Source organism: Neltuma alba, unplaced genomic scaffold (assembly GCF_004799145.2).
Source record: "Neltuma alba isolate B1F8T4 unplaced genomic scaffold, ASM479914v2 tig00003280_pilon, whole genome shotgun sequence".
In the NCBI taxonomy this organism is placed as follows: Eukaryota; Viridiplantae; Streptophyta; class Magnoliopsida; order Fabales; family Fabaceae; genus Neltuma; species Neltuma alba.
The window spans coordinates 17,855-30,929 of NW_021633220.1; the positions used below are offsets into that span (position 1 = coordinate 17,855).

The 13,075-nt window shown below is 30.4% G+C and overlaps 1 protein-coding gene across 2 annotated transcripts; it reads right to left on the reverse strand.

The window, feature by feature from the left end:
• Positions 1-655: 655 nt before the first annotated feature.
• On the reverse strand, positions 656-4,479 carry LOC114741129 (probable beta-1,4-xylosyltransferase IRX10L). Of its 2 annotated transcripts, none has more exons than XM_028929385.1 (4): positions 4,001-4,479; positions 1,853-2,237; positions 1,451-1,696; positions 656-1,370 (listed from the first exon to the last, which is right to left on the reverse strand). In XM_028929385.1, the coding sequence occupies exons 1-4, from the start codon at positions 4,104-4,106 to the stop codon at positions 857-859; spliced, it is 1,251 nt and encodes a 416-aa protein (XP_028785218.1). In that variant the 5' UTR covers positions 4,107-4,479; the 3' UTR covers positions 656-856. The 2 variants fall into 2 exon arrangements, with proteins under 2 accessions (XP_028785218.1, XP_028785217.1); XM_028929384.1 differs by having other exon boundaries at positions 1,451-1,692; positions 1,849-2,237; positions 4,001-4,478.
• Positions 4,480-13,075: the final 8,596 nt, after the last annotated feature.

The following is a 13,075-nucleotide window of genomic DNA, read 5'->3' on the forward strand; positions in this document are numbered from 1 at the left end:
AACCTTCATTTTTTTTTGCACAGTGACTGCATTTTTATTACTTTCATCTTTTCGTCTTGGACTATAATACTTGGATCATTTGTATTTTAATCATTTTATTATTAATAGAAGTGACTTTTTTTAAAAGAAAATAAAATAGGTACTACGGTGGTATTACCTAAATACATATTGCTTGAAAACAATATTTAGGTGAACAAAAATACCAGTAAAAGATTAGAAATGGTGAAAAAAATTAGGATCCACATAAAGTACCAATCGATCATACTACTCTGATTCTTAATATAAAAACTCATTTGATTTTTATTTTGATCCTAAATATAATGCCCTAATCCACCTCTCATATTTATCCATTTTTTTTCCTCAAATAACCCTTGTAAGAATAGTAGTTCTAATCAATACACTTGATTAGTAAGAATATTTTAAGAAAGACAATACCTATTTGTTACAAATAACTAGTTTCCTTAATCTACTCAAATTAATCAACTCGCTTTTATATTAAGGACAAGAAGTGGTATAATAAACTCAAAAAACCTTTTTTTTTGTGAATGCGTCAAGTGCTAGAGTCTCCCATTGAACTCCAGACGAAACTAGTTTTCACCAAGTGAAACTAGGAATTTCTGTAACAAATAACACTTACAAATAAATGCAGCCTGTGTGACAAACAAATATGGAGAAACAGAGCTCCAAAATAAAGATTTTATGATTTCATATACTGTCCGAGAAAATGCCAAAATTTACAGTATCAAAGAAAAACTGGCTTCTCAATTACAACCCAACCGTATGAACATTTGGAGTATTGACCAAGACATATGTGAAGAATCACAAATGGCTATGTGAAGAAAACTGTCATAATTTGTTACCAAGGTTTCAAGTCACCGACAGGACCAGCAGTCCAATTCAGGATCTTCTCGCCAGGTTTCAAGTATACACTCTTGTCATGTGGCAGCTTACGAGCAAGCCCATTCAGAATCTGATGGAATGCATCGCCTGCTTGAGCAGGTTGAGGGAATAACATGGCTTGTTTCATGGAAGGGTTAGCAAGCAATCTCTGCTTTCTTAGTATTACTTCTGGGGGTATAGATGTGAGTATGGTATCCAACTTGGGAACATCCTCCTCATCAACAAACACTCCAATCTCTTCCCATGGGATTGCATCAGCAAATGGTAGAACAATATCATCTGCAATGATAACAGGGATGCAACCGAATATGACGGCTTCAACCAGTCTTGGACTCCAAGGGGCCCAGCCAAGTGGGCACAAACAAAACACGGCTCGCTGCATGTCCTCGTAGTATGTGGTTGGATGCTCGGTGGAAATGTCAAAAAGTGGATTGTCCTTGAAGTTCTCCCAAACTGCTGCTCTTGCACCTCTGTGTAGATTTGCAATAAACAATTAGTTTGACGAGTGAAGAAAACTTGTGTACATACTGAAAGTTGTGATGAGACCTACCTCGCATAGTAGCCCCCTTCAGGGTCATTTCCAACATCATAGAACAGTCCTCGAAAGTAAACAAAAATGGACCTAGGGATCTTTTCAGAAATTAGATGCGTCTGCATTTTCTGCGGAGGAGCATAGGGAGGAATGGTGATTGAACCTTCCTTCAAGCACACATGATTCTTTTGACCAAATGTTTGCACCAAGGTTGCACGCTGTAGCAATGGAAGAATTCCTCTCTCAATAGCCTTCTCTTCCTGGAACAAAATAGCATGATCAAGAGGCACATTAGTAGATGCATAATCTACAGCAGTGATAGTAACATCTGTAAGACACCACATTCTGTTCAGAAACTCCAGAGGCATTTAATAGTTATACAGGTAGAAATAATCACGATATTCTAAAATTCTTACTTGATAATGGAAGCATGCTCCAAAGTCATGAGGAACCAAAAAGAAATGATCTGCCCCTTCTGTCCGATTCCAGTAAGGCCAGTTTGAAGAAATAAGCTGGATAGCACTTCTCATCACTCGTGGTGACTTGAAAGGTAAGGGAAGGCCATTTGGGGTCAGATCACAGGTAGCGTATACGGGGGTATAAAACCAATCAGCTTCTTCAGGATTAACGGTCCGAACAGGGCTAGACAAAAGAAATCTGTGCATAAAGATCTCAGCTGCAAACATATGGTTGAGGCATCTGGGGTCCTTTTGCAGAATTTTCTTATTGTATTTGCTTGGAAGTTCATAAACAAAGACCTTCAGCCTGCCCACTGGATTGTCTTCAAGTACATCACCAGCACTACCTACAATTGGTCCAATCATAACAAGTTTAACGCTCTCATTTTTAGAAGAGGAGTTATGCAATAAGTCCCAGCTTATCTCCTCAATGAGACTGTTCGATTAGGCGTTTGAGAATTAATGGAGAAGGCTGGTTGCTAGAACCTTGAAAGTTCAAACAATCTGGCATGTGCAAGACTGCAAGTGTATTCTTGTGTGTTAATATTATTATTTTTTTTGTTTGGTCTAATGTTAATATTATCAGATAGTTCTCTTCTTAGCAAGAGCTAATGCAGACAGAGCAGACAACACAATCTCAGATTGAAACCTCTCTCTCTTTTTCACTTGATGAGGTTTACAAAGCAAGAGAGAATTAGCATATAAATCTCATCAACCATAAAGGTATTTGAGATCCAAATATTAATTCTTTAATGTTTCTCTTTATTGTGTCAACGAAATTTCCCCACATGAGAGAAAAATGACACTAAAAATATCATAAAGAATGAAAACCTGATGCTGCATTAATATCAGTCAAAGGTTAGTCATGGCCCTCTAATTGAGACCCAGCAAAAACAGGAAAAGTATTGTTTGACATGATGCGAAGTACCTGGAGATGCAAACCATATCACTGTAGTGACATAAATTTTACCGAATGAAAGGTTTGCAAGATTTCTAATACAAACCCACCACCATGATTTCCTAGAAGCTAAGCTTAAATAGAGCCACAGGGAAAATTAAGAAGCAGGAAACGAAGTGGGAAAAAGGAAGAGGAAAACAATGGATTTACTGATCTGTAATTTCTATTTCAAAACTGAAACTCGTGTCTGCAGTAAATCCTTTGGGGGGGGGCGGTCAGGGAACCTCAAAGTTCAAAATGATAATAAAATCCTGAAATTATATTTTACACCTATGCCTATATATCAAAAAAAAAAATTCAGAATTCAGAATAATCAGAACAGCTGGCCTTTACTCCATTGATACTAACGTTTGTGAAATATAGTGCTCCAGTAAGGCATCATTTCAGTTACACCGTACAATGTTACAACTCCTCTTCCCTGTGCTCCAAGCATAGCAAATCAGGGAGAACAAGCCAGGGCCAGTAGAGATACCCAAAAAGATATCCTTTATGTTTTTCTGCACCTCTGTGCAACCAGACTTCTTATATGTATAAAATAATTCGGGATTGTAAATGCTAGTGGGAAATCAGGGTGCAAGTAAAAGCTTATAGCCCCATTTCCTTGGCATTACATTCTCCTTCCGAGATCACAATCTAATTGCTAAGGTCCCCTTCAATGAGTCAGTGAAAAATGAACCGTCTAATGGGGAAAAATATGATGAAATTTATGGTCTATACTCCTTGACAACACTTTCCTAGTACGGAACAAAGTCCGACATTTCATTCAAGATTCACTATTTGCGTGAGTCTGGCTACAGAATTTCAAAACAAGGTTTACCAAGAACTCATGCCATCCTACATAACGTGATGTAACTGAAAATTGGCTATAGCATGTTCAATGTCCCCATACTGATATAGCCGCCACAATCAGAATTAGATCTTTACTGAATTCAAATCCACCCAAAAAAGCCAGAAAGCTGCTGAAACAAATTAAATTGAAATGGATGAAACAGATAGTGCGCATAAATGACCAGAATTAAAACATCTAATCGATACATTGCAAAAAAGACGAGGCTAATTAAATCGAAATAGATTGTACATAGTCAACTCCAATCAAAAGTTGCTGATGGGACAAACTGAAAAAATAAAAATGACAAATCAAAGAAATCCTACCTGAAATTCTCTCAGTAGGTTGATTACCACCCCGCTGCACAGCACCAGTTGTACAGAGAACAGCAGCTAAAAGGAGCCAAAGAAAAACCCGATTCCAAGCATCCATTTTTGAATCCTCACAACCTAATACTCGGGTGCTCACTTGCAGACGCGCAGGAAGAACGAAAGGTTTATACAAACATGGTCTCAAAAGACGGGACGAATAATGAAAGCAAGTCAAGCTTAATCAGCAGAAGAAGATGACAGTTAAGATGTCGCAAGCGAAAGCAGTTGTGGGAGATTTCTTAGGATTTGAGCTTGCGAGGCTCAGCTAGAAGAAAGGGATATGGGTTCTTCCTAGCAGCAACGAGAGAGACAGATTAGATGAACCCACAAAAAATAAACATGAATTTGCTTTGAAGAAACAGAGAAAACGAGCTCAACGATTCGGTGAAAAATAAATAAATAATGGAAATGATTGATGATTGATTATAGAAGAAGAAGGAACTAGCTGGAGCAGCAGAATGTGCAAAATTATCTAGTTTGATGAGCAGTCAATCTCAGACTACCATAAAGGCATAAACACGCCACACCTCAAGCACGTTACGCTCTTGTGCTCAATTCGCTTTCATTTATTGTTGAAAAGTTATTGACCGAAAAAATGTCACTGTGGCAAATATAAATTATCACATTTTTTGTCTGGCAAAAAAAGAATGCAATAATATATGAAGGTACAACTACGACAGAATAACAATTCTTTTAATAATCATTAATGTGATAGTTTGTTAAAAAAGTCCAAATGTGATGTCTTTTTTTTTAATGACTATCGTAATAAATACTTAAAAATTATATTGTACCATAAAATCTCAAGAACTAATTTAAATTTTATTTTTTATTTAAAATAAATTAATGATTTAGCCATCATCATTAAGATTTATTTTTAACGTAAAGGTTTTTTTATTTAATCGTCAGAATTTTATATTGAAATTACCATTTTGTTAAATTATTTCTTTGTCAATTTGTTTAAGAAAAACTAATCATTTCATCCCTATAGTTGTAACTTATTTAAATCTCAGCTCATAAACTTTGATTCAATACGATCTAATGCGTACAGTTTTGACTCCACGCAACTCATTTTCAGATAGTTTTAATGGTTTATAATATTGATCCTTCACATTTAAAAAATAAATTTAGTTCTTATAATTTTTATTTTCTAAAATCCGAAGACTAACAGTTTAAATGTTTAATATTATAAAGAATGAACTATGCTGACTCAGCTTAATAATTGAATTTCAAACAAATCAAAACCATTAGAATTGAGCGGCAAGGAATATCTCCATTACACCTCGTCTCCACTTCCTCTCCATTTAAATAAAACGACGCAGTTTTGTACGAGTTGAGTGCTACTAAGTCAATGGCCAATAAATAAGTTTTAAATTAATCAAAATCATAGGACCAAAATGATTAATTTTTTTTAATTTTTTTATTATGTCATCTATAAGAATTCATGTGATTGTTAAATTATTATGAAAAATTTAGTTGTCTCCAATTTTATCCCAGGACAAAATTTTGCTTGGATGATACCGATAAAAGGTCTTGGCAGAAAAAGTTTACACTTGATTTAACTTGAATTTGTGTGGACAGCAAACCTCTTTGGAAGCTTGATGGTAAGTTTTTGTCCTGCCCACTAAGAGGCCATGCACCCAACAAAAATTACACAAACTATACCCAAATTCAAATGAAATTGAAATCAACCATCAATGGGCCAATGATATTTCATTGACAGTATTAGTGGAAGAAATTAAAGTACTATTCAATACGAAGTATTGAAAACGAGAGGTTGAGACTTGAGATTGTGATTGAGATTGAGAAAATAATATTTAGTATGAGAGATTACTTATTATATGGGATTAGATAAATCCATGTATGTGAGATTGGGAAATATCATAGGGAGAAGTGGTATTCCCCAATCCTATTTTCATAACTTTGTTTAATCCCATATAACAAGTAATTACTCATGTAAAAGATTTTTTAAATGATTTTTTTTTAATTATAATCCTAGTCCCTATCTCTTATTTTCAATGCTTCGTATTAATGGAACTTAATTTCTCATTACATGACAAGCCAAGATTTAAATTCTCATTAGAAGAAATATCCACATTTAATGCTTGACAATACCTCCAACAAAATTGTTTACGATAAAATAATATCTATGTTTAGTTAAAAAGGGAAATGACATTTCTTATGGGGGTGCTTATCATAAATTCAGACCATCCAAATTAAACTTAAATAGTTTGAATATAGTTTTGTCAGATTTCTCATGTTTTTTTTTTATTATGATGGAAATGAAATTGGAAATCATTAACTACCACTTTTAACTGTTAAAAAGTAAATGTACCATTAAGCACTACAAATCAAAAACTTTAAATTTTCACCATTCAGATCAAATGTAACTCTAGCCCAGATCTCATCACCGCATCAAACATCGAATGAAAATTAAAAAAAAAATTAAATTGAACTTATAATTATGAAATCTTTTTTCCTTTTCCCCTCTATCCTGTGATGTTTACTTGTCGGCTCATTTGGTAAATAAAAATTACGTCGATCATGTTGTTTCAAGTGAAATTGCCGTATGCACAGATCAAATCATAAGTTGTAAATGGTTTGATCGCTTCTCCAAGTTTGGATAATAATTAGTTCATCAAACGTGACTTTGCCTAATTTGTTACTCGGATCCATAATGGATTATACAACTTACAAATGGCTTTTCACAAATTCAAATTGAAGTCAAATTAACCAGAGTTACCAAGTTTTACATTGCATATAAACTTTTTAACTCTGGCCCACTAAAAGAAACAGTCGTATACCAATGAATCATAAATTCCTGGCAACAATATTGCGAGCTTAAGTATATTATATTTTCAAATGTGAATGCTGCTGTTATTTTTATGTAATTTATATATATTCTTTATTTTTTTAATTATATCAAATGTCTCCAAATTAGGTGTGTTCCATCCTTAATAATAGAAACTTGCGCCGCCCCTTTTCACAGTAGCTATAGTCAAAGTTCTGTCCTGGTTAAAAAATAGCAGTTCCATCAAATTCATACAAACATGCTTTAATATAATTTTTCAAAGAAAATATTGCACGTCAAAACATTAAAAACTCAAGCATAAAAAAAAGTTTATGGTAGTTTTAAAATTTTGTTGGTCCCTTATTAATAATAAAAATAATATATGATAAAGTGTAACTAGAGAACTTAATCTAATAAATATGAACAACTTGACTTAAGTTTTATCCCGGTAATAATGATATTATAGGAAGAACTTACCTTTGGGTATCCATCAGATTGTTCAATAAAACTTATTAGAAAAAGATAAAATTTACAAATCTTACCCAAAAAAAAAAAAAAGATTGGAGGGAGTATTACCTTGGACAGAAACGCAAAAGATACCAGGAGAATTTGTTTAGCTTTACATTAGTTTTAAGGAAGTAAAGAAGATAAAATAATTATTCAGATTATGAATGTATTCTCATTCTCATACTAAAAATTTGAAAACAATTCATCGCAGCAAACATATTCTTAGGGTTATCTAAGTGGAAAACAAATGGAGAAATCGGTCTTAGTGGTGGATATATAAATATATAGTACCTCTGGTCCTTAATATAATACTTTATTTGATTTTTATTTTGATCCTAAATATAAGACTCAAATCTATTTTGTCTCTCATATTTATATATTTTTTTCCTAATATAGTCTTTCTAACAATGATAGTTCTAACCAATATACTTGATTAGCAAGAATATTTAGGAAAGACAACATCTATTTATTACAAATAAATAACTTAAACCCTTTTTTTAATCTTCTCAAATTAGTCAACTAGCTCTTATAATTAAGACCGGAAGTAGTACAGTGGAATACAGCGGTGGATACATATGATATTGTGTTCTTGTCGCTGACAAATTTATAAATCCGGGCTTCATTTTAGGGCCCAGAAAATGTGGACCCCTTTAAAAATCCCTCAATTCATTTCTGGGCCGCAAAAACGGAAAAATAAAAAAGTTTTTATTCATCCAAAGATACCCTTATTTATTAGCTAACAGTGCCTCAAATAGAATTAGTTTCAATAAAAAAGCATCCATGCATGGCAAAAAATTAAAATATTTAAGAAGCTAGTCTCATATAATATATGATGAATCAAAATTTGAATTCCTATAAAAAAAATATACTCACATTTAGTGCTCACAGTGCTTTGAATAAAATTTTCTTTCAATAGGAGAATACACTAATAACTTTTAAGAAACCTAACATTTACAAGTGAAATTTTCTATATTTATAAGTTGAGCTGCATCATTTATAACCTAAAATTATAAGTCAAATTTTTATATGTATAGATTAAACTTGTAAATATTAAATTTCTTGAGATTTATTAGTATTAAATGAAATTCTGGATACGTATTTGTATTTAGACTAAAATATATATTTAGTCATTTAACTTGGAGTTCTAATTTAATATATTAACTTTAAAAATCATACTTTTAGTTCTTTAATTTTAAAATTACTAGCCAGAAATGATGACATTTATATCTTAAGTGTTGATAAAAAAAATTCTCAAATGCTAACGCATTAAGTTTAATTTTCAAAATAACCATAGTTGTTACAAAAAATTATCATTTAAGTGTAATAATTTTAAGATTAAAGAACCAAATGTATATATTTTATAGTTAAAAGACCAAATAAAAACTTTGTATAAAATTAAAAGATTACCGTGTACTTTAGTCTTGTATTTAATTTTCTTATCTCAAATTTAGAACTAATTTTTTTATAATAAAATAATATATTATAAATGTCATTTTCTTATTTAACTGTCTTGTGATCGATGCTGAAGGCGGCTCTACCCTCTACTAACATAATTTTTGCCATCTAAAAATTTTGATCGATCGATCTCATTTAAAGACAATCAAATTATTTTAGTTCAAAAAACTAAAAATTAAAATTTTGAATTGTCCATATGAAAATTAATCAGTTCAGAACTTCAGATCCCTCAATGAGTCAATGATGAATTAAAAATGTTGATTTTTTTATTAAAAGACAATATTATTTAAACTAAGTAAAAAGATTATGCATAAAAAGCTTAGTTAATTTGAGAAATTTGATTCTTTTATATATTATCTAACTTCTGTATTTAAACGTAATTTTAATTGGTTTATGAATAAGTTTAGAAGAGTATTTCCTTCGATACTAATATAAAAGCTATCAAAGTAATTTAATTATATTAAAAAAATTAGATTAATTAATTAATTAAAATAAATGTGGTCTGATCTTCTTAAAATAACTAAGATAATATTCAATTATATAACAATTTTTAAATTAAGTAAACTAGTTTAAAAAAATAATAAATATAAAAGATAAAATATATTGAAACCCTGTGTTGAGGATCAACTTCAGTCATCACGAATTGAAAAGAGTGGTATTATAAGGGGAGTCACACATATTTATTACGTGGTAATATCAAATAACTGTTTCAATGGATCTTAATATCCGTGAATTAATTGAGTGGGTTTGGCATCTAGGGCTAAACAAAATACTAGTCCCCATCATTCTGTCTACTTCTTTTGTTATCGATCCATAAGTTACTTCTATAAATATTTTTTTTTGGTTCATAATATAGGGCTCGTTTGAATTAACAGGAGAAAAAGTAATTTATTTTTAATATAATTTTTAGAAAAATCAGATTGAGTAAAAATTGAATTGGGTATTGTAATTTATGTTTGGATTGACTTTTATAAAAATTAGTTTATAAAGTAGAAAAGTTGTTTGAATTATGATTAAATAAGTTTAGTTTATAGAATGACCAAAATAAGTATGATTTTTATTAAATAATAAAAAATTATTAAAAATATGAATTTAAAAAATATAATAATTTTAAATTATTATAATAAGAATAAATTATCTTTAATGAATAAAATATATTTAAATTAGAAATCATAATAATGTGAAAATTTTTAACCAAATAATATTATATAATTAATTGGATAATTTACTATGCATGATTTATGTAAATATAAAATGAAAAATAATAAAGTAGTAAAATGAATTTTTTTATTAAATAATATTATCTCCGGTCCTTAATATAAGAATTAGTTAGAAATTCAATTTTTTTTTTGGTAAGGAGAAATTCAATTTGGTTATGAATATAATATATTAATCTATTTTGTTTCTAATATTTATCCATTTTGCTCATAAGTAATCCTTACGTTATAGTGATTACACATGTTAGCAAGTTTTTATTAAGAGATAGCTTTTAATGCACATGATTTATGGGAGTATTTTATGAAAAACAACATCCATTTATTACATATAATTAATTAAATTAAATTTTTTAATACTTACAAATTAGTTATATTTTGTACTAGTAAGAATATAAGTACAAGTTTGAATATAAGCAAGACAATATAATGTGATTTAAGATAAATTCTTTAAAAAGAATGGGATCCAGCTTCCTTTTCAGTTTCTCTCTCCACTTTTCAAAAGTGATAAACTCTAAATTTTTACTTATGACTTATGGTGACTTTGTATCCAAAAATTAAACTATTTTAACCCCGTTACAAATGGTCCCAGTTTCATTCAATCTGTTTCATTGTGCGTTTTGAGTCGATAAGTTACTTTTTTTTTTTTCATGGAAACACTAAAGCAAACAGGCCCATAAGTTATTTGGAAAAAAATTAATAGTTATTTATTAATTTTATTCTTGCAATTAATGCTTAAATCGGATTTTTTTTAATTTTCCTCTCCTATTTATAACTTCAGTTAAGAATAAAGTTGAAAAAACTCTCAATTTAAAACAGATTTAATGAAATAATTATCGTTTATTGGTTCTTAAAAATTAGTTAAGGTGCGTTGGCCAAAAAAAAAAAGTTAAAGTGGTTGATATTGTGGGCTAGAAGGAATTTGTAGATATAAAATCGGTTGAATATAATAAATACATACGAAATATATTTATTTTCAAATATACTCTTAGTTGCGGAGGAAGTAAATAAAAGAAAATGAATGAGAAAGAAATACAAGACCAATGCATGAGAAAAGGAGAGAAAAATTATACGCCAATGCGCCGTTAGAAACACGTAATCAACAGGGTTGAAAGTAAAAAAAAAAATAATCCAAGTTTTAAACATATACATATAGAGTGTAACACATAAAAAGGATCAATTTTATTGTAAAAATGATAAGTTATATATAGGACTAAAAATGGAAAAAACCGCTTAATCCAATGGCACATCATAGAGAAGAGCTGTGAGTTCATGACCAAGTATTTAGTGGGTGGGTTGGGCAATTAATATGGGTGAAATTAGTACCACATTGATGTTTTCATGCACGTACCACATTGATCGAGTTTGTTTTTTTCATTAACTGCTTGCCAGCGAACACGGCAGACGCTAGGTTGGCAACAGTCCTCATCAATAAGTCATCGCCCTTTCTATTTAAAGGGTTTGGTGGCAATTAATATGGGTGAAATTAGTAGGCATGATCTACTCACGTGTAAGCAGAACCCCAAAAAAAAGTATTTATTAAACACAAGTTAAAAAGTATTCCTCTGTTATAGCTATAAGACCCATTTTATAATATAATTTATATTATAAAATGAATCTTATATTTAGGATTGGAGGAGCATAATAAAAGTTATGAGACGTTAACCCTCCATACACCACAAACCTAAAACAACAGTGAAACGACTCAAGAGCAAACATCACACATAAACAAGTTGGAGACAAATTAAAAAACCAATAAAATTAAAAATAATAGAAAGGGTTAGTTCCTCGTAACGTGAGGAATCAAGGTTAGAATTTTTACTGGAAGAAGTACTCAGATTTATTATCCGTGTTTTGAACAGAATTGTCTCTAATAAAAAAAATAGCTATGCTTGGCAACAACAAAAATTGGAGACAAAAATCTTAGCATAGAATCCTCCTTTTGTTTACAAGAGGATGATGGAGGTGGATAGATGGTATGTGGGTGGTTATTTATTTTTATGATTTGACCGTATTCTCTTTCTTTTTTTTTCACATCATTCGAACACATCCTTTTAACGCCAAAAGATTTTTTTAGAAAAAATTCTCCAGTGATTTTTATTGACAATTGGATATTTTAATGCGAGTTTAGCATGCGTGCAAGTGTAACACATTGAAATAAATTTTAAAAAAAGAATAATTCCTTGGCTCCTTGCATATTATACTTCTTAAAAACTTCAATTAGTTTATTGATTCAATTTGATGAAAAAAAATATTGACACATTTCGGTCTGCAGGAACTAGAAATTAAGGTCGAGACATTTTTGCAAATACTATATTACCTTTCCGGCATTAAATTTTAGAAAAAATAATAGAAAAATACGTACTGAATTTAAACATGACAAATAGATAATTTTAACAGATTTTGAGAGATAAAAATCATTATAAGAATAGTCAGCATGACTTATTTGTCTTTTTAAAATTCAATAGATATTTTTTTGTTATTTTTCCTAAAATTCTATAAAGAGATTTTTTTCCCCCTTTCTTGGCCAGGATTTTGGCAGAGAAAACGAAGAAAAAAATCAACATTGTATTTAGGGAAAATGACAAAAGAAATTTGGAAATTCTGAAATTCTAATTCAGGCAGCTAACACTTCAAAATTTTAGGAGAAGAAGTGGTATCTGATCTGATATTTTACAAATATAATTAAATGACTAAAATGTTTTTATTTCAAAAAGTTTGTTAACAAGTTGTGAACTGACAATGACAAGTACGAAATACCAAATAATAAGAAATATATTGGTGATGACAAGTTATTTATTAACCAATTGTGAACTGGTAATGATAAATGTTGAATAGTACATAATAAAAAATATACTGGTAATCACAAGTTTGAAACAAAAACATTTTAATCATTTAATTGTATTTAAAAAGTACCATATTAAACACCACTTTCTTTTCTGATATTTTGAACTGTTAACTACGTGAATTGGAATTTGGCAATTTTCAGTTTTTGTTTTTTTCTTTTCGGGTCTTTTTCTCTTGTATTTATGGCGTTTGGTTGCTGACCGAATTTGTCACATCAGA

What these genes read in the sequence shown, in the direction of transcription:
- LOC114741129 (XM_028929385.1), bottom strand. Translation starts at nt 4,106, where the DNA reads ATGGATGCTTGGAATCGGGTTTTTCTTTGGCTCCTTTTAGCTGCTGTT. An exon ending in ACCTACTGAGAGAATTTCAG is followed by an intron (nt 2,238 to 4,000) that starts GTAGGATTTCTT and finishes GACCAATTGTAG; the next exon opens with GTAGTGCTGGTGATGTACTT. An exon ending in GAAGGGGGCTACTATGCGAG is followed by an intron (nt 1,371 to 1,450) that starts GTAGGTCTCATC and finishes AAATCTACACAG; the next exon opens with AGGTGCAAGAGCAGCAGTTT.